Source organism: Gadus macrocephalus, chromosome 13, assembly GCF_031168955.1.
Source record: "Gadus macrocephalus chromosome 13, ASM3116895v1".
Lineage (NCBI taxonomy): Eukaryota > Metazoa > Chordata > Actinopteri > Gadiformes > Gadidae > Gadus > Gadus macrocephalus.
The window spans coordinates 14,172,860-14,200,261 of NC_082394.1; the positions used below are offsets into that span (position 1 = coordinate 14,172,860).

The 27,402-nt window shown below is 46.7% G+C and overlaps 1 protein-coding gene across 1 annotated transcript in view; it reads right to left on the reverse strand.

The window, feature by feature from the left end:
- Positions 1–3,855: 3,855 nt before the first annotated feature.
- Positions 3,856–27,402, reverse strand: part of foxj3 (forkhead box J3) — a 73,666-nt gene continuing 50,119 nt past the window's right edge. Inside the window, 10 exon segments of the mRNA XM_060070199.1 lie at positions 3,856–8,033; positions 8,450–8,548; positions 9,021–9,212; positions 10,196–10,285; positions 11,431–11,869; positions 11,871–11,947; positions 14,172–14,373; positions 17,560–17,688; positions 22,559–22,660; positions 24,560–24,643. Coding sequence (XP_059926182.1) covers positions 7,921–8,033; positions 8,450–8,548; positions 9,021–9,212; positions 10,196–10,285; positions 11,431–11,869; positions 11,871–11,947; positions 14,172–14,373; positions 17,560–17,688; positions 22,559–22,660; positions 24,560–24,643 — 1,527 coding nt within the window. The 3' untranslated portion in view covers positions 3,856–7,920.

The following is a 27,402-nucleotide window of genomic DNA, read 5'->3' on the forward strand; positions in this document are numbered from 1 at the left end:
ATTGTCTGTGGGCCCCACACCTAGAATATAACCTAGTACATAACCTAGTACATGACCTTGAATAAGGTCAACTTTGGTTTGGTCTCACTTGCTGAAAGCAGCATGCAGTCACACAGATCCATGCTAGAAGGTAGCTGTTATTATTAAGGAACGTTTTTTTTTTATGGTAAACCCCCTTCAGGTATGTCCTAGCCCACTCAAAACATTAGATCAAATAAATACCAACAACTAGTAGTTTATCAGATGTGGCGAAGTAGTCTGATGGACCTCAGCACAAAACAGTGGAAATTATCAATGAATATTTTATTTATTGAGACTTTTAAAGTATCAACTTCAGTTGGAGATCTACTGTTGCATAATTATAACCTCAAATCAGATGTTCCCAGTTGCAAACATCATTTATTCACATTGGAGGGGATTTAATCTATAGTATACTGTCCCACTGCCATAACGGTTCCCCCTGAAAATTAACCGACATGTCTCCTTATTTAAAAAACGAAATCCCGTCTGAAACCATATAGTAGACATAGGCCTTATTCTTGAATCGTTTATGAACATCATCTATAATAAAGGAAACCCCTTTGGTTTTCACATGTTCAAAGTACTACATAAAGGTGAAATACTAAGCATTGGATACATTATGTATTGGGTCTATAAAATATGGGTCTGTAAATACATATTGAAAAGAGATACGAACGAATATTTGGGTGAGATTAAGATGTTTCTATACAAACAACACAAGCACATTGGGGGCAGGTTGATGTATTTGCAATGAGCGTACTGGTCCCAACCGAAAGGCACTGGGTTTGATTCCCAGTTTACCTGCTGCTTCATGATCTGATCTGATCATGAAGCCTATGTGAAATAACTTTGGATTACAACTGTCACCGGATGATTAAAAAGTAGTGGGCTACATAGGACTATTATAAATATACATATATTCATAAAATATGCATACATAATAGTAGACGAGTGGCAAGTATCATGTTTTGAGTCAGAGTCCACAAACGCAATTTTCTGTAGAACTACTTTCTAAAATAACATATTCAAACCACTTCTGTAAGCCTTATTTCAATTTCTATGGGGTTTGACAGGATGCGTTTGTTCCAAAATCCAGTGTGGTTCTAACAGACAGAAATAAGACGGGTAACAAGGTTTATCTGTAAACTGACGTGTACGATTAAAAATAGCCAACATAAATGGGCCCTTTGTGAAGAGCCAAGTTAATAGCCTTTATAATCTGTCAAGAAGATAGTTTTAAGAAGTTTGTAATTTGTCATTGACATAAATACAATCTATTCCCTGTTTTGGTGATTTTCTTTTCTGAAATTATCCATCAGTCTATGATCCTTGAATTGACAGAGATTTTTTATGGAGAAAACATGTCCTCAGCTCAAGGGCACAACGCCACAAGTCAAATAAATTCTCATTCTAAACGTGTTGCCTCTTTCCACCCAATAAGTTGATTGTAATTGAACATGAAGGTTAGGGTTTTTCTAAACGAAAGATTTGATTTCTTGTTCCCCATGTAGAATTGTCTGTCACTGTCTTCCTCGCCAATGCAGCAAGCTTTATTCTCTCTTTGGCCGCAGTCCTGTTGTCTGGGAAAGCCTGCTTTCCCTAAGCACTTTAGACACTTCCCTGTTTTATATGACATGGGCTCTGAGGATGTTTTGGTTGTCTATCTGCTGAAAATGGCAGATGGGGACTGAGTGGAAAGCCTCTACAATAGTTATTCATTCATATCTGATAGTAGTCTCGTTGAGAAAGGATGCTCGTGCAACCATCGATGGAACAATTTTCACGTTAGCCTGTGAAGGTATTTTTATTCTGAGGATCTCTTCAGTCTTTTCGACGCTATCGTCGCTCAAGTCTGACCAACGTAGTGGCAGATGTAGCCCATGCCAATTAAGGCTCTTTTACGGGTTAATCTTTTGTCATTGTATAATCTAAACTGCTGCCATTTAGGTTATCAAAGATTCAGAGTTATAATGGCATTTGTGATTTTAGAAAATATTAAAATGAGGTTATTCTCCCTGTTTGTGGTGTTGATGCTGATTCTGAGGGTCTTCGTTTAGGGAATATTTTTGAGTTTAGATTAATTTGGCAAAAACCACATGGGACAGTGTGATTTAATTACAGATTTAATGGTGCAAATGTAAACCCGAAAAGGTAGGCCTACATCTTTATGACAAATTAAACATATAGGCCTATATTAATTATATTCAAACCTAGTAGAACAAAAATATAACAACAATAACAGTATGTTGAGATTTCTAAACTAGACTGATAATTAATTAAGCCACATTTTGTCAAATGTGGGTATGTGACTGTTCACTTGGGATTGTAAATGGTAGGTATTAAAATGCTTCCAGATGTCTTAAATGTTTGCCACATGCCATACAATATACTGTATACCAGGTAAGGTCAAGCCTGTAGTGACCAGCCTTGGACCACTAGGGGCTGCTCTACTACCGCAAACAACCTCATAGCGTGTTTTTTTGTTTTTTTAAACTATTTGGTCGGTATTACTATGTTACTTAGCACATTATTTAAAGCAACTCTCACTGTAATATCTTAAATTAAAAATATGTGTATGATAAGTTAAGTCACTTTTGGTTTAAAGATGTCCTCGGATCAAGGTGATGTGCGCTTACCCCCTCAATGTAACCTTCCAAATTAATACATCTAATAGGGACACAAGAAAGCCCTACGCTATTAAAATGTCTGACTAACTTTGATGTTTCGTAATAGAGCTCTAAAAGTTATTGATAATGTTATGTACTCCTGCTTTTGAAAAAGAAAAGGGAAACATAAAGGCGAAACTGCCCCAGGGAAGGGGATCATGGTCAGTTGTAGATAAAGACCACTAGGGGGCACTTCTGTTCAGCTCAAGTATAAGATGAAATGTCTCCGGAATTCTTCTCACCCAATATTAATTATTCTGAATCTGCTGGTGAAAAAAGATGGTAGAGGTCAAGTTTATTTACTACAGATGAATTCCTCCACCACGGTTTGAGTTACGCTTTCGAATGGCTGGAGTTTCCCCCCCAACTCGTAATAGACCACTAGAGTAAGGCTTGGGTTATCCACATTCAGTTGATTTATATGTTCATGTTGATAATACTAGTTCATGTTTTATGGTGGCTCAAGACTCAAAGTAAAATATAGAGTGGTAAAGTGGGTATACCATTTTGATATTTCCCTATATGATTTACAGAATGCTTTAGACATTGACATGTTAACAGCATCCTTTGTGTTTTACGAAAGTAAAACAAAAACATATAGTTGTCTGTAGTATTCTAGTTTGCATTCTAAAAAAAGTCTGCACTAAATATTTGTATCATTGGAAAATGTCTGAAAAGAGAGGCATACAGAGAGATACCAAATACTTGTAGCCTACCATGTAAAGCATGCGGATTGGGTGACGAGGGGCAGAGCGTTCCCCGGGGAGCTGAGAGGGGAATAGCTTGCTGATGATCCAGACGCAGCTATTAAAGGATCGCGGCTCTCCTGAGTCATCCCTGTGGAAAGGGACTTGTGTAACGTAGACTTTAGCAGGTGGAGAGAAGGTGGCCATTTCTGGACCAAGGGAAGCAAAAAAAACCTACGCCACGATTCTGTGGTTTGTTTACATTTTCACAATTCAATCAAACCCTGAAGAAAATATGGCAATCAGCCAATTGTAATTTGTGTGTGTTTCAAAATATTATTATGGAAATAAGTTATGTAGCAATATAAGCCATAAGGGACCAAATTAAACTATACAGGGAAATGTCTTATTGTTTGAAAAAGCGCTATATCTGCCCTTTCCATTTTTTAACTCTGTTAAATAAGCTTCTGAACCACACAATATTCCACAGTGAAGTTAACATATTTTATTTCTTTAAGTGCCATTCATGCATATTGGGGAAAGGGGCGGGATGGGCGGTGGTATCGACAATTGTAATAACACTTGAATTATTTATAGCACTAAACCAATACAAAGTAGCTGTGTCACCTCAATGGACAGCAAAAGTAATAAACCGTGCAATAACCAAAAGGACAGAAACAAGATAAACGAGGGGAAAAAACTAAACAACAAATACGAGAAATGACAGACAAAATCAAAAAAACAAAAAACAAAAATATATATTATCAACATTGAAACACTGAATGTAGAACCATAGTACAGGTAAAAGGTAGTGTCACACAAAAAGCCAACGCATTTTCATCACATATATACAATATAGATATATACATACTGTGTCACCCTCTGTCTGGACAATAACAAAATATTCTACTCTTTTTTTAAACCCTCTTCTCGTTCTTGAATACGCCCCACCCCTCACCTTGATGCCCCACCCCATGGAGGGGAAAAAACGGATGATTGAAAAGACATCTATTTACAAGAAGCACTACATCACACCAGCACTGAATAAAATAGGCCTCAATCAGCAGTACTTGTTGGCAGTTCTCTCCCACATTGTAACAAGGCCTTGTTTCTTGTTTCTTCGTTTCTTCCCCCAACTAATTGTAATCTCTCTGGCAGGTACAACTTCAGCTGGATAATATAACTAAAATATTTTTTTGTTGTGTTATGTTATGGAACCAAATTTTCTCACACAAGCACACATTCGCACACACACAACTAAATTAACACATCATTTGATTGCATTCCAGTCTTTGTCTTAGCTTTTCCCTTTTCGTCACATTTACTTAAATCCTCCCATGTGCTCTGCTTGTCGATTAGCTTCACCTGGCGAAAATGGACCAAGTTTGACAAGATACTCCCATTTTCCTTTTTTTTGTCCACAGTTTCCAGGTTATATACATTATAATTTTCAGGAATATAATAATTCCTCATCTTTCCAAAGTGCAGTCCGCTGGTGGACATGACTGCTACACCCACATTTTAGTGACTTAATGAGAATAATCCTTAAAGGTTTTGCCAAGTCAACTGACAAAATATGGTTGAAAGTGTCTGAGAATTACATTTTGGCAGTGAAAAAGAAAAAAAACATTGATCAACAGTTATTAAAAAAAGAACTAAAGACAAGATAGTAGAAAGACTCAAATGCTGGGTCAAATGCATGAAGAGCTGAATTAAACACAACAAAATAACGTAAGTCAACCTTAGCTTAAAACCTGTCTTTGACATTATACTCCTTGCAGAAAACTTGCCACAGTAGGCCTTCAGCTGGATTCTGTCAATCAGAAGAGCTGTATTACCACCGGCATGATTTTAGGTCATAGTTGTCTCTATATCTGCTCCGAAATGATGGTTCCATTAAATTACACCAAGCATTGGACCTAAAAAGTGCCTTCCTTAAATGAACAACAATGTGTTGATTTAAAAACATAATTCAAAAATAAAATCATGATTGTCTTCCATAGATGAGAACTATTGTGACTAGGGCAGTCTCTCACTTGCTAACATACGTGTTATGGAGGGATAAAAGTAAGAGGTTACTGATAGTGTGCAAAGAGCGTATAAAACACTTGGTGCCATCCAGCTGGAGCTATTGATTGAGACCCCGTGCACTACTGGGACGTGATCATGACAGGTTTTCCAGCCCTGCCACTCGCCTTGCTGTTAATGCGCACTTTCCCACATTTGCAAAAGAGAAGAAAAAGATGCATTTTTTCAAATCTTTCATCCATCTGATTTGTGCTCACAGATAGCATAGAAACAGTTGTCACCATCAAAGAAACCCTTTTGAATTACAAAACAAATGACAAAATTCAGTCTCACACACACACACACACACACACACACACACACACACACACACACACACACACACACACACACACACACACACACACACACACACACACACACACACACACACACACACTGTATCAAGACTCACATTCTGTATGTTGCAATGATTGTACATTAGCTAAATATGAACACATCGATCATAATAACGCACAATTTGTTTAGTGGGAAAAGGCGTGCCGCTGTAATTTACCTCTCAGATGTGACCATACCACATGAACAGTAGAAGCATGTGATCCATTACATACAGACATTGAACAAATGAAAGGTTATTCCAGATCTTACAGACCACTTTCTCATCAACCATATATTCAGTGATCCCCAGTTGTGTCCTCACCGGGTCTTTCAGGATCTTTAAGAGCAAACAACATTACAATCAAACCAGAGGCACAGCTCTTTCTGATTGGCTGAAATTGTGTCAGGTAATATCAGCCGCCGATAGTATTTCGTTTTGAATCGGTGTTTGGGGGTTTGGTTAGGTTAGGTTGGATTTGAGTGTTTGGTTCATCTTTAAACCTAGTTTACTAATCACTCCTCTTTCCAGCCCTTATCATTCAACTATTATTCCATTGTTTGGCATTTTCTATCAATGACTTACAACATTTAAACAATAAACCGTCGCTCCCAAAAGATTCTCACATACCGTACAACCAACGTCCGTTCTTATGTTTAGCAAATGGGCTTTGGTAAAAAGGTTATTTTTATCTTCTCAGGGTTAAAGATGCTGTAGGAAGGATCCACTCATTGTAAAGAGACAGAGGCGAGCAGAACATAAAATCGCAAGATCTACGATTTTCCAAAAGTCCCATCCCTGTCCGCTCCCTCCCTCCCCCTGCCTTTCAGAAGTTTTGACTTCACCCACTTGTGTGACAGGTGAGATGGATACCTTGAACCAATCAGGGAAGAGATTCCCTGATTTAAATGAGCTGGGAGCAGTATAAAATCTAAACTGGTCATACAGACAAAGGTGTTTTCACAGAGCATTTCACTCACTAATAGCTGAGGGATGGCTATGGCATACCATTAATTAATTAACTAATGAATCTAAACTCAAATTACAGCTCCTGAATCTTCCCGACAGCACCTTCAAATAATGAGGACTGCAGACTTCTTACTGAAGAGACCAAACTCTTCAAACAACCCAGACCGACTCTGAGGTACTGAAGACAAGGAAGGAAATACTGCCGGTATACGCCAACGGTCAGCTGCATCCAGCATACCTTGATGTAGCGGTTACGAAGTATATCGTTGTCTCTTAGATTTACCATATATATGGATATATATATATCAAAGCCTTTTGAAATCACATTGAACACCCTGTTCAAAAGATCAGTCACTGTACCCATCATCAAACCAACTCAATCGCCATTTGTGTGGGGGAGGGGGGGGAGTCGAGAAGAGGGGGATGTTTGGGGGATGCATTTGTCACCCCCCAAACACATATTTCCTTTGATGTTGTTTTCTTAAAAAGAGGCAAATCCAAGAGGCAGGTGAGGTCAAGGTTAACACAAGGAGGGTTTTTTATCACGTTTTTTTTTTTTACAAGTGTAACCAGTCACTCAAATCACACAACAGTTAAAAACAGGCGGGGCGGGGGGGGGGGGGGGGGCAGGAAGAGGGCTGTGGGGGCCGGAGGGCAGAGGAGCACATGTTTTTGTATTTTCTTTTTTTCTTCTTTACTCAAGACTGAATATTAACGTGTGCCGCTTTCCTTTAAAACAAGTACGTAAGCAATCACTTTAAACAAGTCCACCGCCGGGATGATGATTGTCTTCAAAGTAACAATATTCATTTCTTTTATTTTGTCGTTTTAGGTTGTTTTTTTTGTCGTTTTTCTTTTCTATGTTTCTTTGTTTAAAAAATTGTCAGGACTCTGAGGTTCTCTCTCTCTCTCTCTCTCTCCCTCTCTCTGTCTTTCAAGGGCAGAAAATGTCCTCAATTCCCCCTGTCCAAGAGGAGCGGCTCCTCGCTGCATCCCGCTCCCGTGCGGCTGCTCAGCTCAGCCTGTGGCTTTCACCTCTGTCTCCTCCGCCACGCCTCCCCTCCCGGCTCCCCGGTCCTCGTTTCCTGGAAGAGGGAGGCGCGGGAGCAGGAGGCGAGGTGGAGCGGGGACACGGGTCAGGGAAGGGGTCAAGGTAGGGGGGGGGTAAGGGGGGTTAAACGATGGAGTCCCAGTCAAAGTCGTCCTGGATGTCGTCGGCCTGCATGCGGTGCATGGGGAAGTTCCGGCTCGGCATCATGTGCTGCTGGTTCATCTGAGTGTGATGGCCTGAGAGTGAGTGACACACACACACACACACACACACACACACACACACACACACACACACAGAGACACACAGAGACACAGAGACACAGAGAGAGAGACACAGAGAGAGAGAGAGAGAGGTAGAGAGAGAGAGGTAGAGAGAGACGTCGAGAGATCGAGAGAGAGATCGAGAGATCGAGAGAGAGAGAGAGAGAGAGAGATAGAGAGGCACAGAACACACATTTGCGAGAGGGACGGACAAAGGGAGAGAATGAGAGAGAAAAAGCATTAAGTATAAACTTAAGATACAACACACTCAGCTTGAAGCTATGAGTCCTCATGATATGTCGCCGTGGTTGCGTTAAAGAGCTATGGATGATGAGATATCGAAAATAAGGTGCAATGGATGAAGCACTGAGGAAGCGTGGCGCGCCCACCTGTCATGGCAGCTCCTGGGCTGCTCATGGGCGTCATGTGGGGGTAGCCAGGTGGGCCCATCATAGACATGCTCTGTCTGGAGTCCATGTACAGGTTCCCTGTTGAGCACAACAGCAGGTTTACACTAGTGTGTAAGCAAACATGGTAAAACCTGAGAAAAACGAAATCGTATACAGCCAGATTGACATGGTAAAAATGACTATTCTTCTGCTATTTTCTTGTTCAAAATGGTTGGAACCAGGGATGGAACCAGGGATTGAAACAACGAGCTCTACAGAGCCTGCTGCCCATAGCTTCTAACCTTTAACCGAATCTCAAAATGATAAGCCAATGGTCGTGCTCTTTGTATTGCTACACTTGTTGAAGGGCAGATTACTGATTAACCAGGAATGATGAACAACTAGTGGTGAAACATCACAGAAAGTAATTTCTGTTACATTCTATTATAGAAAGTAACAGAAAAAACATGACCTTATTTTTTCAGATAGCAGAGTAACATCTGAAAACGAAACAGATTAAAATGTCCATCCCTGTGTAGCTAGGTGAAGATATCAAAGAGCCAGGTATTACCTGTGTTGAGGTGCTGACTGGGTTTTGTGGAGTGCATGGCGCCATGGCACACAGGGGGCTGCACTGCCCCTTGTGGCTGGATCACGCCAGTGCGGGCAAAGAATTGGTTGATGGATGAGCAGAGGTCTGCTATCTGAGTGGGCTCCAAGGACCAGTTGTTCAGCTCCGCTTGTCTCATGCTCTCCTTCAAACCTGCGTTGTGCACGTTTGCACATACACACAGGCATATATGCAAATTAGGAACAATAAAAACAAACAAACTCACACACACACACACACACACACACACACACACACACACACACACACACACACACACACACACACACACACACACACACACACACACACACACACACACACACACACACACACACACACACACACACACACACACACAGCTTCAGCTTATTATTCCTTTGTCTGGGAAAGCATTTTTCTTCTTGGGTGGTTTTTCATCAGACAGAATACAAAATAGTAAAAAGAAAATGCATCTCAAAGCACAGAGACAGTGTGATGGCACAATGAGATCCATAAACACCTCGATCCACTGCTAATAAATCTGAAGTGCGTATAAATTCATTAAGTTCATTACCCTTTTGTGTGTGATATTTAAAACATCCTACCTTGCAATCCTAGACTCTAATTGGATAAACTGACCTGCTGAGCTTGATGTTTTGGTAATTAAACTGAAAGGCGCCGGTGATTTAATTGAAAAGCTCCGTTTAATTAAACTCTTAATCAACTTTACAGTTAACACTGCAGCACTCAATCACGTACTGGTCCAGAGCAGTGTGTCGGCTCTGAGCACGCTCGGTACGCAGACTGTACAGTGCTTTGGTTCCTCGGTCTCTTAGGACAGTCTAGTGTCTTGCACACATTTTTCTATAAAGGCTCCAGCCTACACCGAGATCCAGGGCAGGTTTAGGCTATGGATTGCAATCGGCTGCCTCGGTTACGTTTCCGGCAGAAAGTATATTATTGACGTGAACGCGGTGTCGTTCAAAGAAATTTTGCAAGCCACTGGTAAGTCTTGAGAGACCTGTTCCTAGGTGACTCAATGAGATGCGCGTTTGTGTGGTTAGGAAATCCTTCCTCCTAGCAATTGCCGTCGGTTTTTGCGTTGGAGTGATGCAAGAAATACATAAAAGGGGAAATGGATCTGAGATGCGCACCTTGGAAAGGTGAGAGGTCAACATCCGCCCAGTTGTAGCTGCTGGCGATCCGACAGCTTTCTTTCAGTGCGTCTAGATTGGGGTACCAGTCTGCACACAAACAGACACACAGACACACAGACACACAGACACACAGACACATAGACACACAGACACACGATCCATCAGAATGGCCAGTGCATGTCTCTACATTCAATAGTGCTCCCAGCGTTACCTGTGGGGATTACTGTAGGGATGGGGTAAACTTGTTTGTTTGAAAGCACAGCCCTGGGGCTGTAAACATGGCTGTTGTTTTAGGATTGGCTCTCAAAGTGGCATTTCATTTTGAGGCTAAACACATGAACAGACCATAGCAAAAATATTTGTTCATTTGTTTTAATGCATTAATACATAATCATTTAGTGGTTGGTGACCTAGTGCATTTTTCTAAATCAGTTAATTATGCTTTCATTATTCGCTCATCCTATTTAATCCAAAGAGGATGTATGTACTCGCTGTCCTGCGAGTCACCCTGGACAAAACCCTCCACTAAATGGCTCATATTATTATACTTTGTCATTTTATGATTTTAAAAATACTGGCGCAGTGTTGTTTGGCCACTAGGAGGTGCCAGTGGACTCCAGTGATTTCCTTGGTGTGGGATTGCAGCTTTGCTTTGTTCTCATCACACACACACACCAACACACAACACAAAGCAGGGGTGATTTACCACGATCAGCATTCAAAACCCAATATTAATGAACACTCATCCACATCCTCTTTTGAAACATGTTTACTTTCTTTGTGTGCCTCTGTGTGTCCTATACCTAGCTCATTAGAGGCCCAAGTGATATCAGGGCACCAATAAGGACCATATTTCTCTAACAAATTCTCATGAAATTGATATTGATAGTGATAGGATATTTAGTTTATTTGGTCTTCCACCATGAACACCAAATTAATGAGAACTGGAGTAGTTATGTCGTGCTGACGAGATAAAGCCTCACACGGCGACAAAACACGGACCACTTTAAACATATCCAATCGAATCTATCCAAACAAGTGGCCATACAATCCATAACTATCAATGTTTTTCCAACATTGCCCGGTTATCGCCCTCATGGAGTAAAGACATCCACCGACACAGGTACAGGAACAAACACGCAGGGTGGGCGGTGTGGGGGGTGCACGCAGGTGTGAAGGGAGAAGGGAGAGCACTGGGGGGGGGGGGGGGGGGGGGGGGGCGCAGGTCTTACCCGGGTTGCAGGCCATCTGTTGCTGGGCAGGATGGGGCTGGTGGGAGAGGCTCTGGTGCTGCTGGCCGTGCTGCGCCGGGTGCGGCGGGTGCTGCTGCGGCGGGTGCTGGCCGTGGGTGGGGTGCTGGCCGTGGGTGGGGTGCTGGCCGTGGGTGGGGTGCGGCCCGTGCTGGGAGTGGGGCGGTCCGAGCTGGGAGTGCTGTTGGTGTTGGTGCGGATGCTGGCTGTGCTGGCTGTGCTGGCTGAGGGCGGCGGCGGCGGCGTGCTGGGAGAGGTGCTGGCCGTGCGGAGAGCCGTGGCCCGGGTGGGAGAGGGGGACCTGGGTGCCGGCCGCCGTGTGGTTGTTGGCGTGGCTGTTGGGGTGGCTGTTGGGGTGGCTGTTGGCGTGGCTGTTGGCGTGGTTGTTGGACAGGTTGTTCTGGGTGCTGATGGGCGCCGCCGCCGCCGCCGGGGGAGTGTTGGTAGGGGCAGGAGGTGTGGGTCTGCTGGGGGGACTCCGACTGCATGCCCATCAGACCTGGAGGTGGAGGAGGGTGCACGGGGTCAGGAGACACACACACACACACACACAGACACACATCGCTAGTACAGGCACACACACCCTGCAGCGGACTCAGGGCCGGAACCAAGTGCCCTGCTGAGTTAGGCCAGCTCTACTTGACAAACCACTCCAAAAAACCCACACCCAGTCTACTGTTCTTGTTTTAGCGTCTTATTAAAAGCATTTGGACAGGGCTTCCCCAGTTCAGTGGAGATAGATACACAATAGAGAGCAGCAGCAGCCATGCTGCAGCAGCTGAGGGAGTGACTCAGCATTCCTAGTGTCTAACAAGCCTTGGCTGTCATCAACTCGCTCCTTCTCCCCTTTCTCCTCTATTCCCCCCCCCCCCCCCCCCACCACCGTTTCTTTACAGTCCATCACGTCGCTGGCTGAGCTCAACTCTCATCTTTGATCCCTCCCGATTATTTGTGAAATGTGAACTTAGCGGGCAGAGCACATACATCTGCAATCCCAACGGCAATCACCCAAGCAGAGCCAGGGCGAGAGTCAGACACACAATGAGAGAGGGAAAGAGATAGAGAAACACAGGGAGTGAGAGGGAGAGAGAGACAAAGACATACAGGGAGCGAGGGGGAGAGAGAAACACACACGAGACACAGAGAGAGCAAATAGACACATTGAGAGGGGAGAGACGGAGAGAGCGATCGAGACAGAGACACAGACAGACAGACAGACAGACAGACAGACAGACAGACAGACAGAGACAGAGACAGAGACAGAGAATAGGGTGAGGGAGAGACAAAGGGGGACAAAGCAACAGAGAGAGAGCTACAGATAGAGACACAGAGGGAGACAGAGAGAGACAGAGACAGAGAGAGGGTTGGCCTAAAGAGCCCCCTCCTAGCGTCCTTCAGGGCTTTGGCACGCTAAACCCATTTCGCTGGAGTGCTTTTAGAGCCGCGCTCCAGCCCCTGCCCGCCGCCAATCCTCCGCAATCGGCGCGCAACACTCACGGCAGGGGTGACAAAGGTGCATCTCTTATCGCCGCCGAAAGCCCATTGTCCAACGGGGGAAATACAGAAAGCAATTAACGCGGCCCCAGAATAATAATGCAAGCTCATTACCTATTATCAAAGCCGGTGAATTAGCTCACTGTCTACGGCGGGCAGAGTGTGAAATCCCCTCGCCCGATTATTTACGCTTTTTAATTGCTAGGGCTTGTCCTGCGAAGAGACTTCACTTGTATGAGGCGTGCAAAATACAAAAATAGTACAAAATAAAAAAAGGTAACAACTTTCAACTAATGAAACATAGATGGTAGATTAAAGGAGGGCAGTGCTTTGAAGGCATTAGCATGAAATGCATTTGATTTGTGAAAGTAGGTTAGACAAGAAAGTGTTTCGTCTGCGCGGCTCGATCTTTTCGAGTGGCCCGTGTTTATCAGTCAATCAAATTATAAAGCAAAAGGCTTTTCTTGCCGTTGCTTAGAACAGGACAGAACAGTCGGGCTTTGGGTGAGCGGCAACCCACCGTTCCTGTGTGATAGGCCTGCATCATCATAGACATTAACATAGGAGCGACAGGGAGCTGTCATTCCGACACATTGAGATTCCTTTCAACGTCGTCTTTGATGAAACTGACTCAATCTTCCCCAGCATGCACATGATAAGGGCATGTTAATGTATCCATATACTTGTGTGTGTGTGTGTGTGTGTGTGTGTGTGTGTGCGTGCACTCCGCCACGTTAACACACACACACACACCATGACACTATCCTGAAATACACTGATGTACTTCTACAGCAATATCAAAGGTTGTTTTTCAGAAAAATGAAATGTGAGGATTTTCCACCTGCTCCGATAGCGGCGCACCAAAACATACTCCATAGATTTGCACTATAGCCCAGAATGTCTTTTAAATACCTGCTCGCTGAACTCAGTCAACATAATTAGTCCCAAAGGAGCCTCCTCAGCCTCAATCGGCAGGAAAACACGCACGAGCGCACACGCACACACACACACACACACACACACACACACACACACCCCTCAGGTTGAATTATTTAGTAAATTATCTTGTCCCAACGTGTTCCCTGGGCAAAATTGATTTAAAACACTTACTTTTACACCGCTCTAATGAAAGAAATATATTCAATCATTATTACATATTTACAAAATATACACGCCGCAATGTGCTTCGCATTGATAAATGACGCTTTGTTTGTTTAGAAGACCCTCACCCTGTTGGCTGAAGGACTGCTCAAAGACGGACTTGTAAAGGCTGCGGAAGGAGGCACTGAGATCTTCAAAGTCCGAGAAGAGGAGCTGCTTGTCCCTCTCCGGCATGCTGTACTGAGGCTGCTGCTGCTGCTGCTGCTGCTGCTGGGGCTGCTGCTGCTGCAGGCTCATGGACTGGGACACGGGTTCTGGAAGGCTGGACACCTGGAGACACGCCCGGACACAGACAGGGTTACACATGTGACTGGTGGACATTAGACCTAGCCTGTAAAATGGGCAGTGGGTAGTAGTATGGTTACATTAATAGATGCAGGATGTCCGAAACTACAGCATCCCGGCCGTGAGTTTAAAGGGAGATGTCGTGGAGGTGTAACGAGGGGTCTATTATAGTGTACATCGTGGAGGGGTTTCCCTTGCACATACAACAGGATGCCCCGCATTTAAACTAAGGCTAGAGCATTGGACCAATCACTATTGAGTACAGGAAAGAACGGTCTTCCCCCTCTAAATACACTGATGTCCATACACAGGAGAACGCTGGCCTCAGGAGACCATACAGCACACATAACTTCAACCTAGTGTTTGGAGTGTGAAACGATCACTGGACGATGGACTGATAGCCGAATGTTGATAGCCGAATCATTGATTTAGTCATTGATCAATTAAAAGCAATTGCTTAATTTAAGCAAATATATGGTTGCGTCTAGTAGTTTCACAGTTCTTCTTGGTTGTTCATCAGACACACACATGGACTCCATTATTAATTGTAAACATAGAATGAATAATAAATTAAAAGACCAACCGATTCATTGACAATGGGGATAAGGAGCTCTTAAAGCGTTAAGATGATTCTAATCCAAGACACACTCTCTCAAGTCGACAACGATCCATTCAAGTGGTTTGACCGAGGTTTGGACCAATGCTTTCAGTTTGACGGTTCATCGACTTCTACAGAGCTCTCAGGCACTCTTCAGAGAGGGGAGTGGGGTTGGACCAACAGACCCCATTTGGCTCACCCAGCCCCAGAGAGAAAGGGGAGCGAGCGACTCAATTAGACACAAAGCCGATACTCAGGTGCGAGAGCGAAAATATATTTGAAACCAAATCAATAGCAAGGCCTTGTACTCATAAGCACGTTTTTTTTTTTTTTGGTGGGGCCATTTATTGTGTGGGTGGTCAATAACCCGCTCCGGCCCCCCTGCTGTGAGAGAGGGCCAGAGATTGGTAGGCCTAGCCTCCAGCAATTAGTGAGGTCTAGCCGGTTCACAGCAGGAAGAGCGACGCTCTGCGATGCTGCACAAGCCGAGACCAGACGAGGTCTTCTTCCAAGGTCCTGGCGTAGTGAGACTGGCCGGGCACTCTGATACACTCAGATATTTTTCTTTTTGTTTCCTACCCCCCCCCCCCCCCCCCCCCCCCTCCCCAATCATTCCATTTTCCCAAGCAAGTAGATGTGGGTATGCTGTCGAAGTGTGTGGCTCTCAGTCTCGCTTGGCAGAGTGAAGAGGGATATAACAATGCAGGAGTGTCTGGGGTGAGCGAGTGTTCGAGGCAGAAAGCCTGCCTCTGCTGAAAGAAAGATAGAGAGAAAGAGAGAGAGAAGGAAGGGAGAGAAAGACAGCTAGCCTGTCTCTGCTGAAAGACAAAGAGAGAGAAAGAGGGAGGGAGAGAAAGACAGCTAGCCTGTCTCTGCTGAAAGACAAAGAGAGAAAGAGAGAGGAGGGAGGGAGGGAGAGAAAGACAGCTAGGCTGTCTCTGCTGAAAGACAAAGAGAGACATAGAGAGACAGAGGGATAAAGCGACAGCAGGCGCGAGAGAGAGAGAGAGAGAGAGAGAGAGAGAGAGAGAGAGAGAGAGAGAGAGAGAGAGAGAGAGAGAGAGAGAGAGAGAGAGAGAGAGAGAGAGAGAGAGAGAGACTGCCTCTGCTGAAAGACGGAGCGAGAGCAACAGAGGGAGGCTGACGGAGAGAGACGGAGAGACAGAGCGAGCACATCCATCAGGTCGGGGCGATCGATGCCCGGCGCCTGCAGCGAGGAGCTCCTCTCGGATGCGGGTGGACCACACCAAAGCGGGGGCATCTCTGGTGGGAGGACATCAGAGGCAGCAGCTTCTTTGTCTGGCTTCCAAGGAGCGTGCATGCCTGCCCTTGGCCCCCCATGCTCCCCACGCTCCCTGCCCCTCTTTCCTTTAACCCAGTCCTTTCTTGATGTTGCACACACACAGACGCAGACAGGTCCTGCCTGAGCACCGGGCCGCTGCCAGGCGGTGGCGGACTCCTATGTAGCCCCCCCCCCCCCTGTCGGGTGCCTTTCTGATCACATGAAACAGAGGGTGGTGCGCTGGAGCGGCCGTGTTTGATGAGCGCGGCTGGCGTGCCGGCGTGGACCGGAGTCTGGCCGTACGCTGGCTCATCCCAACGTTCATTTAGAGGCCTTTGTGCGGCTCGGGTTGAACCTGAACCATGAGCTGGCAAATGTAAGGAGACAAGAGACGGCGATAGGAAATGTGTTCCCGACCACGGTCAGAGCAGAAAATAATGACGCATTACATAACTATTTTCAGATATGGACAGCCTTTCTTATATTGTTTTTTTGCAGTGCATTACAAGCAGACTTTGACTGAAACTAGGATACTTATTGAATGGACCAGACGATATGAACGTATCGTAGCCGTGTGTTAATAACATTGAAAAAATGTGATATGGTATGTGCTGAGTTCCACGTTGTCTATTAGTTCTGTGTTGTTGTTACAGAGGCGTCGCACTTTAAAAAGAGAGATTGAACGCCGCTATAGAGAAAAATAAAATGTCAGAATGCAGCAGTGTCCTCGTCACGAAATGTGCTTCAAAACAAGAAGCGACAGCAGGAGCTTGTCACTCTCGACACACTATTTAATCAACGCCGAGAGCTGTGAATAAAACTCATGCAGGTCAAGGCAACGTCTGACCCCGCAGGTCTTGCGGCTTCTTCTTCTCTGCCTGATTCAATGATTCGATGTGTACAAGAAGGTTGCTTATGTGGTGTCGCGTGTTGCTGTATGTTGTCATTTTCGTCGTAAAGGTTTGCTGGCAACTGGAAGGTTGTCGGTTAGATTCCCAGAGTCATCCTATCCAAGCGTCAAGAAGCAAGACGACGAGCTCCAAATGCTCTCGACGAGCTGGCATGCAAGGCTGCTGGCTCTCTTGCATTGTTGACAACGCCGTCGGTGTATGAATACGTGTGTGACTGGGGGAAATGTGGGGCACTCATTGTAAAGTGCTTTGAGTGGCCAAAGGCTCCAAAGTGCATTCATAAATGCCGTCTATTTACCATTAAACATTCGGAAAAGATGTTAGATATAAAGCTAAATGAAGGTTAAACACAGGTAAATGAACGCCGTCCGCTGTCTTACCGGCGTGTAGCTGTGCACGCTGCCCACGCTGTTGAGATTAACGGACGCCAGACTCTGATCCGACAGGCTGTTGTTAAGGCTGCTCCGCGGACTGTCGCTTCCCTCCTGGTCCGTGTTGTACAACGCCACCTGGAATACAGTTCCACCATACATTAGTTCTGTTCGGAAACGTGTGTGCATGCCTGGACAGACAGTATGCAAGCGACAAACACGGGTTGGCCATGCCTAACCAGGCTACCAGTGCATTAGCATTCTTCAGAAAGCAGGGGTTAGAGAGAGGAAGTTGTTTGGAATGTAACAGTAAACGGTGTAATTTACCATTTGATGGTTTATTTGTGTGTGTGTGTGTGTGTGTGTGTGTGTGTGTGTGTGTGTGTGTGTGTGTGTGTGTGTGTGTGTGTGTGTGTGTGTGTGTGTGTGTGTGTGTGTGTGTGTGTGTGTGTGTGTGCGCCGGTGTCACAGGCACACACTGTAATTGTGTTGGCAGTGCATGTAACAACTTGTTAAAGCAAAACATATACATTTCCTCCAGGTTTCCTTATTTCCCAGGCTGTAATTTTCAGTCAAGGCAGTCAACACCAACATAGTCAACCAGGGGCTCGCACTGAGCGTGTGAGCGGCTGTAGGGGGAGTTGAGCAGATGGGTGAGAGTGGATGGACGGGTGGCTGGGTTGTTTAGGTTGGTGAGGGTGGGACATCCATAGCACCAAAGGTCACGGCACCGGCAGTGTCAGACACATCTGCTCACCGAGCGCAAACCGGCTTGGGACAGCTAACAAAGGTCTCCGGCGCTACAGAGCCGCTGACCTTTCCGCCGAGCTATGAAACCAGCCGAGGCACTTCAAAACGACAATCTTAATTATCCCTTCTCGAAAGTTTACTCCCCTACCGCTTCCCCGAATACCCCCCCCCACACCCCACACCCCACACCCCTCCCCCCACACCCCACACCCCACACCCCTCCCCCCCCCCCCCGCCCCCCCGCCCCCCCCCCACCTCGCCTCCCATCCAAAATAAAGTCAGTGGATCGTTATTAGGGGCAAATGATGAGGGAGGATAGAGCACAACGGACACTCTGTACGATGAGCACAATGTCATCCACATGGAATAAGAACACTATGTAGTTGTATCTATTTTCCTTTAAGACGACGTCAAACATGTAACAAGAAGCGACAGGAATAGACGCAAACCGCATCAGTGTCGACATCCTCAAGGTTCATGACCGTGTGCCTTTTATAAAAGCCTAATAATAATAATTACCAGAACGGGCAGACAAAGAGCGGGCTGGCAGCCTACGGACTGATCACGCTGGCTGGCTGCAGAATGTGCAGCGTCACGAACCCAGCAGCCAAGTGGAGGAGGTGGAATATGGGAGTGTGCTTATGATTAAAGGAACATTTGGGAGGAGGAGGAGGAGGAGGAAGAGGAGGAATATTGGGGGGGTTCAAGAGCAGCTCATTAGTCGACTCCAGTCCTTCTTCACTCAGTGTGGGCTTCACCGGGTTACCAGCACCGAGCCAGAACGACCCGATGAGAAACTAAGAAGCAGGGCTTAGCCTGCGCTCGTGGAGAGCGACAAAGCAGCCCTACCAAGCTAATCAAAACCAGCGTGCTGCCGAAATATTAACAAAAATGTGTAGCAGAGTCATGAAAGAAGCCTCAGTCTTGAACAGCCTCTCACCACAATCTATTTTTGCCTCTTCATATCCATACACTGTGTGATGATTGGGAAAAACCTCAGTGCTGTGGTTCTCACACACACGCACAGATACACACACACACACACACACACACACCCCCACACAAAAGGCCCCCCCCCACCCCCCGCGCCCGCCAGGGCCCCCAGAGAGGAGACGCCCACTTGAGCTTGCACAGTCACAGATGAAATCCCAGTCGCATCTCACCCACATGCACAGATAGGCCGGTGCCAATTTATGACACATGCACACACAAACACATACACACACACTAACGTCGACATAAGCAGATTTGCATGCGCACGAAGCCAAGCTGGTGCCCACTCACATTTGCACAATGCGCACACAAACCAACCCACACACATGTACACAGGCGTGCACAAACACACACAAAAAGCAGCATAAGCAAATGCTGATATCGTGTCTGCCGTTAGCTAGCAGCCTATCTAGCATTCTTCTCACCCTTGCAAGCTGTGCACAAACCAACATAGACATGACCACAGACACACACACACGAAGAAGAAGATTCTCTCTTGGTAATAACGTCTTTGGCGTTAGCGCTCTTGCTGCTTCGCTTAGCAGAGACTCAAGTTAAGGAGCCAGAGGTGCCTTTAACACGACGGCCTAATCTGGAGCAGGAGACTACGTGGATTATGAAATCAAAGCAGGATTGGCCCAGGTGTCTGCAACAATACCAGCCAGTGTTCAGCACGAGAGCCCCTCACCAACCCGTGGGACACAGAGAGAGGGAAGAGAGAGGGAAGAGAGAGGGGGGGACGAGGCAAAGGGAGGTGTGTGCGTGCGCTTGTGTGTAGGGGGGTTCTGAGCAAACACACTTAACAACAATCCCCTTCTCCCTTCATCATCGCACTCCAGTGCCAGGACTTTCATCTCAGCCATTCCCATTAAGCGGAGGGAGGGAGGAGGAATAGGAGGAGGAGGGGGGGCAAAGAACAAGGCTTTCTGGGACATAAAGAAAAAAAAAAGGAAATAAAAGAGAAAAGAAAAAAATGCCTACAAAGGGAAGTGAAAAGTCTTGGAGGAATGTCCAACAGTCAATGTTAAACTAGACCCCCCCCCCTTCCCCCCCATGAATACAAACACACACACACACACACACACACACACACACCCCTACTCCCCTGTCGGACCAATAAAAACTATATTGCTGGCATGTTGCTTCGGCATTCCTCCTTGACGCCCTATGCCATTGGTCGATCTGGAAGGCGGGAAATGAAGCGAGGGTGGGTGGAGAAGGGAACGGGAAGAGAAAGGAGGAGGTGGATAAGGGGGGGTGCAAAGAGAAGAAAACAGAAAGAGAGAGCGAGCCAGAGAGAGAGAGAGAGGGAATTCCTGTGGCTTGGCAAGGCAGGCTGTGCAGAAAGAGGCGTGGCCTGGCAGCGTGTTTACAGTGTAAGACGGTGAGAAACAAGCGCTCCTCGTGGAGTCTGGGGGTCTCAGAGCAGCCCCCTCCCCCCACACACTCTGCTTTGTCTCTCGCTCGCTTTTGCCACGGCAGCAGATTTTGGTACTAATAAACAGCACACAAAAAAAAGACGGGTCAGCTGTATCACACACAGACACGCACACACACACACACACACGCACACACAAACGCACACTCAAACGCACACACAAACGCACGCGCGATTTGAACGGGATTTAAACTGACAGTTCCAGAGGCTTAATCTCCTCTCTGCTGCTCCTCTGACTCTACAGTTTGTAATGGTGGCTGCCGTTGTTGTGTCTGGCGTGCGCTTCACCAAACTCCCTCCATCTCACAGAGCAAGGGCAGCAGCCGTGGTAAGTGACTTTGCATGTGAACGAACGCGCGCCTCTGTCCCGATTGGTTCCCCGTCACCCGACTGCGTCTTCCGACATGCTCTACAAGCTCAGAGCTGTCACTCAGACAAAGCTAGCGTGTGTGCAGAGGCACACACCCGCGTGCACCCACACACACAAATAAAAAAAGAATGAGAAAAACAGTATCATTCCTTTACATCAGTCCCACTACTTGAGTACAATCATGGCTTAGCGAACCACATGCACGCACACACATGTGCAAATCACATCTTTCCATCAACACCCAGATTTCCCCACCGACTCCCCCTCATCGGGTTAATCACCAAAATGAAATGAAATGAAAAGGAAGCTACTCTTTCTGTTGTTGTTGTTGTTGGTTAAACGGGCCTCCAGAGAGAGCTGCCCTGTCTGAGCCCAGAGGACGAGGGCCTGGGGTTAAGAAGCCTATTTGAATTTCAGAGAGAGCCGCACACTTCGAACCAACAACAGCCAAATCGGCATCTGCAGCTTCTCCGCTCCGCCATTTATATATGCAAAGAGGTAGCGATGCACCGCAGCCTTTTTAATCACCGTGGATGTGTCGTTCAAATGTGTCAGTGTCAAGATGCAGGTAACAAGCCACTGCAGAGCGGCGAAACACTCCAGTCCGCCGCATGGCATGGACGTGGTCTGCTCACAGAGTTTAGCGAGGAGCCGAACATTTTTGCTTACAGTCGGCTTCAAAGATATCCGATGGCTGTGTGATACGGTCTTTGTTATTGGACCTTTGCATTGGGGATATTCTTTGACTCCAATATCCTCTTCTGGCCTGCTATCGAGCTAATATCAGGTTTCAGAGTCAACACGGCCACATTGCTGTAGCATGGAGCATGTGTTGGAAACACACACACACACACACACACACACACACACACACACACACACACACACACACACAGACACAAACGCTCCCCGACAGCAGATGTATCCGCAGCGCCCCGCTCTCAGCCTCCGTGAACAGCGGGCGCGAGCGGAGGAGCGTGTCGCTTCTACCCATTCTGGTTTAGTTTGTCGAAGAACTGCGCGTGTGCGTTTAAGGTAAGCTATCAGCACGCGAAAGAGGCCAGGCATCGGCACTGACTACACTTTTGGAACTAAACATAGCATAAGAAACCAAAAAATGATAAAAATCACTCGTAGCCAGAGAGAGACTGCTGCAGTGCAGATATGCGCGATTTCAGTGTGGGCTGTGCTGCAGTAAAGCTTTAGGCATATCCGCCTTTGAGTATGTGGATACGAGTGTGTAATGTATGCGTGTGTGTGTGTGTGTATATGTGTGTGGGTATGTGTGTGCGTCCCCGACTCTGAAGAGCTGGTGTCTAAGGGATGCAGTGCTGTGGGTGGTAGGAGAAGTGGGCGGGGTCAAGGTGCAACGGTGTAGCCAGGTGTGTGCTGGCGGAATGCCGGATCGCTGGCTATGGAGAGGGAGAGAGAGGAGAGTGAGACGGAGAGAGAGCTACCTTGTTAGTCACAGTGTTGATTGCCAGCGTTGGAGAGGCACTTCCAGAGATCATACACTCCATCCCTAAAGACTCTGACTCCAGGCTGTACGGCGTGGAAGCCTGCAGAGGGAAGAGGGAGAGGGAGAGGAGGAGGAGCAGTGGGGGGAGGGTATTAGGGAGAGACACAAAAAAAGACTTGCCATTATTCAACGATCAAATACAGGTGATCCCACCGCAGGCAGAAATGTGGTGTGTGTGTGCATGAGGAAGTGTGTGCGTGATGCCTATCCATCGACAGAATATTTATGCAGATGAATAAATTATAAGTGACAATGGATACACCTTTATATAGGTCACATTTGAGGCATTGTTCACCAAGAAGAGCAACCCCTTTTTTCTATCACTCACACACACACACACACACACACACACCCCCCTTTCAGCAGCTCAGGTGCTCTTTCGAGGGGGGGGGGGGGGGGGGGGGGAATAACTCATCCGTGCCTGTCTCCCAAAACTGCTTACTGTAAGAGGATTTGCTGCCAACAATACCATTTTTAATTCATGATAAACATAAATGAGATTTCACAAAACTCTCCATTTCGCCCTAATGGAATACCTTGTCGGCAGACGGCATGCATCAGGGGGGGTGTGTGTGTGTGTGTGTGTGTGTGTGGGGGGGGGGTGTAGACTGCGTACGTGTCACAGTGAAAACACAAGCTCACACCTCTCGCGGGGTGCCATCTTGTTCTGTTGAGCCCTAAATGAACAACAGGCTGCTGCTGCATCAGAGGAGCAGGCTGACAGGCTAGATGCTGGCACTGGGGCGGCATACAGGCACGACATGAATGGAAGTCACAACCCATACCTTTCACTTTCCCTCTTAATTGTTTTTTTATATATTCGCACAACGCTCATAACCCAGACCCACAGACACATGGTCTTGTGGGTGGTTCTGTGACCGCCTTTCTATTTTTTTAGAATGACGAGAGTTGTGTGTCTGTCTGTCTGTGGTTGTGTGCTCGTGTGGTGCAGTGACGATGATACCGGGTGTTGGATAGATAAGTGTGTGTGGGCGGGTACACGTGTAGCGGTCCTACGTGGTGTAACTATGCATGTTAGCATGTGGATTAATGAGAGTGATTCCATGTGTGTGTGAGTACATGAACACACTTACGTCAGTGTCTCTCAGCCGCACTGATGGGGGAGAAGGGTGTGCATGGGTGTGTATGGGAGTGTGTGTGTGTGCGTGTGCGCGCATTGGGAAGCCTCAGGGCCAGGTCAATCTGAGCTGCTCACTAAACCAGCACAGCTGAAAGAGACTCATCCATAATTAAAGACAAAGGCTCGGGCTCCAAAGTAACTGGCGTGCACACGGCTCTGCATTAATTGATGTTTGTTAAAAAAAAACGAGTGCAGTATGCAATGTATGTAATGGCTGCCTGGGGCATAGTTTATTAATAAGGAGCCCACTTCATGACGGGGCTACTGGAGCTGGGTGGAGATGCAGCCCAGACGCATGCAGCCGGCAGCAGCTCCCACTGTGCGCCTCAGTGTGTGTCCACATATGGCAGGCATGACGAATAACAAGAGCAGAACTGTGTGTGTGTGTGTGTGTGTGTGTGTGTGTGTGTGTGTGTGTGTGTGTGTGTGTGTGTGTGTGTGTGTGTGTGTGTGTGTGTGTGTGTGTGTGTGTGTGTGTGTGTGTGTGTGTGTGTGTGTGTGAAAGAGTAAAACAGAGAGGGAGAGACAATTTGAGCGAGCGAGAATGAGAGAGAATGAGAGCGAGAGCGAGAGTGGGTGAGTCAAAGATTGAGTAAGAGAGAGCGAGAGTGAAAGAGTGACTGTAAAACTGAAAAAGAAGGAGGGACAGACAAGAGACACAGATAGTGATACACAAAAAACAAGCTCGAACAAGCAAAAAAGGGAAAAGACGAGGGACAGGGCTGAAGAGAGCGACGGTACAGGTACATAGAGAGCCAGTCCAAGGTATCCATGCTGTGTGCATCTCGGTGGACCCACCCTTTCTCCTGAACGAGGCCTCTTCTTTGGCCGAGTGGGCAGCGCGTCCTCCTTTGGGTTGGTGTCAATGGCCCAGTAGGAGCCCTGCAGAACAAGGACAGAGAGAGACACACACAATAGCTTCATTACCGAGCTTCAGACAAAAGCTTTAGCATCTCTGGGATGTTAGGGGACTGCTGCACTCAAGTGTCTAAGCTCAGGAGAACCGTAACCGCAGGACGTGACACAAGCAGACACTTTGCGTCGAGCGCAGAAAAAATAAAAAAAGTAATGAAAAAAGATTCAGTAACACAACCCAGAGCCCACACTCGACGCACAAAGATTTCACTTCCATTTCTGTGGATTCAAGCCTTCTAACCAGAAGAATGTCATTGTATGCGAGTGTCTGTGTGCGGGCATGTGTGTGCGTATGTCGGTGAGGGTGTGAGTGCGTGCATGTGTGAGGATGCATTTATGAATATTTGTGCGTGCATGCGTGTGTGTAAATGTGCACCTGTACACTACATGCAGGGGGGGGGGGGGGTGTGTGTGTGTGTGTGTGTGTGTCCTCCTCTGCGGCGGCTCTCTTGATGTAAGTGCAGCAGCAGAGACGGAAGCCGCCGGTGGTGGGTGAGTTGGTAAGCTCTTTTCTGCAGCTCAACTTCCTCAGCTCGGCGCGTGGATAAAGTGTTGTCAGTCGTAAAGGCAATCACCATTTGCCTCTGCCAGCACCTGTCAACCTCAGCCCCTGACACTTCTTTCACTCCTGTCATCGCCTCCTAAACTACATTCTCCTCCTTCTCCTCAACTCCCAACTCCTGCTAAACCTCTACTTCCTCTCCCTCAATCTCTCATCTTCCACAATCGCCCTCTTCTCTTCCTCAACCCTTCTCCTCGTCCTCACCTCCTGGTTTCTCTTTAAACTCCAATCCTCTCTTCTAATGCTCCTGAAATAACCTTTTGGTCTCATTCTTTCCAACGCCAGCCTCCTCCTCCTCCTCCTCCTCCTCCTCCTCCATCTCATCCACCGCCCGTCTCCGTCCTCCGTTCCCTGACCGACGCATCGACCCCGGCCCCCGCCGGCCCTCGGGCCCTGCATGTTGCCAGTGCTCGCGCTGCTTTCTTCTCAGGTCTGAGCTAATCAAGTGGAGAAGAGTTGAGGCGGGCTCTAGGGTTGGCGCTCGCATTCCACATACACAAGCTGCATTATTTATCTCTTCATTCGGCCCCATTTAATTTATTTTTCAATGGTGCTCTTCCCCCGGAGCGAAAGAGCAACACGGCTTACAGTTGTAAAAAAAAATAAAAATGAAATCTTCACCCTGAGGCAGTACAAGTTTGAAATTTTATTTTTAATATTTCATATGAAGCCCGATAAAATCTCAATTGTCTGGAGTGAGTGAGGTTGGGAGTCGGGACCTCTAAAATGACTTCCTTAGCATAGAGAATAATTGATGTTTTCATCCAGAGATGGTCTGAACAACAGTAGAGGCCATAGCACTAGATGTACATAAAGAATGTCTTACAATGAATACACCAAGGCCCACTCTTGTTAACGCCAACAATACGCTTCTCCTCAAACCTCTTCCTTAGCTACTCCCGGCTCTGCTTGTTAAAAAGAAAACCTACAGGCTGGCCTATATTCTTCAGGGGGCCAAATTACAACTTTTAATATTTCCAAGGCTTCGGGGTCAATTAACATTTTCCTCGGGGGGAAGAATTATTCACAACGCAATCAAGCAAAGATGAAGAGGCTTCTCGTAATGATCTAGGCTACTGAGAAAATGCACGGTAAAAAAACAACAACACAACGCGCGCACCCACCCACCCACACACACCCACACCCACACACACACACAAAAAAGAGGGAAAAAACTCATTAGGTTCCTTGTGCGTCTGCCAAGAGGCTTTCAACGGTGGACAAACACACGTGCCGCCAACAAGGACGACGGGAAGGTTAAGCCGGCCACACCGGCGCGATCCCGGCATCTGTCCTGACACGGAACCGCCAGGGTTAACCGATTCAATTAGGTCTCCATTAGGATACATAGACAGAGACTTACGAGTCGCGCAGACGTGAAGAAATAAATAAATAAAATAGACACATAAATAAATTAATAAATTAATAAATAAATAAAAGCAGGGCCGGGTGGCGTTTCTTTTTAATTAGGGAGAAAAAAAAAATCCTTAAATTCAGTCCCTTGGGAGGAGGGCGGGAGGAAGGGAGGGAGGGAGGGAGGGAGGGAGGGTTCTACATTTCCCCGCAGTGCCCTCTGGGGACCTGCAAGTAGAAATAAATAAATAAACAAAACCAATATAAAGAGTTGCTAAATTATTCACCAATTTTATTTATATATATATATATGTACAGCTGCATAACGCAGTTTGTCCTCGGAGTGCATCACCAGGGCAAACCGCAATCATCTCTGGCCCCGCATGAAACAAAGGCGCCCGGCGTCGTGACGGATGTTTAAACAATGGGCCTCGATAACTCGCTTTATCGGCTGCGGCCGCAGTTGATGACTGAGCTCATTTTCATACGCTGCCGCCAGTCCGTTAGGCCTGCGTGGATTCCGGTCGGTAAGGTCGCTTCCCCATTTTCTGTTTGCACACATGGCGCGAACCCACCGCTGGTTAGAGCGCTGTTATCCTCCTCCAGGATCTGTGCCGGTGGAGACTCAGTCAAAGTACGCGCGGAGGAGGGTGTTACGACTACTCTTACTCTCTTCACCTCCCAGGCACGAGGTGTGTTGTCGTACAACACCAATCACCATCGCTCACACCATCTCGGAGGGGAAGCGAGGCGGCGCGCGAGAGAGGGGGAGACACACGCATCTCCTATCTCATCCAGCCAGCAGTTCTCG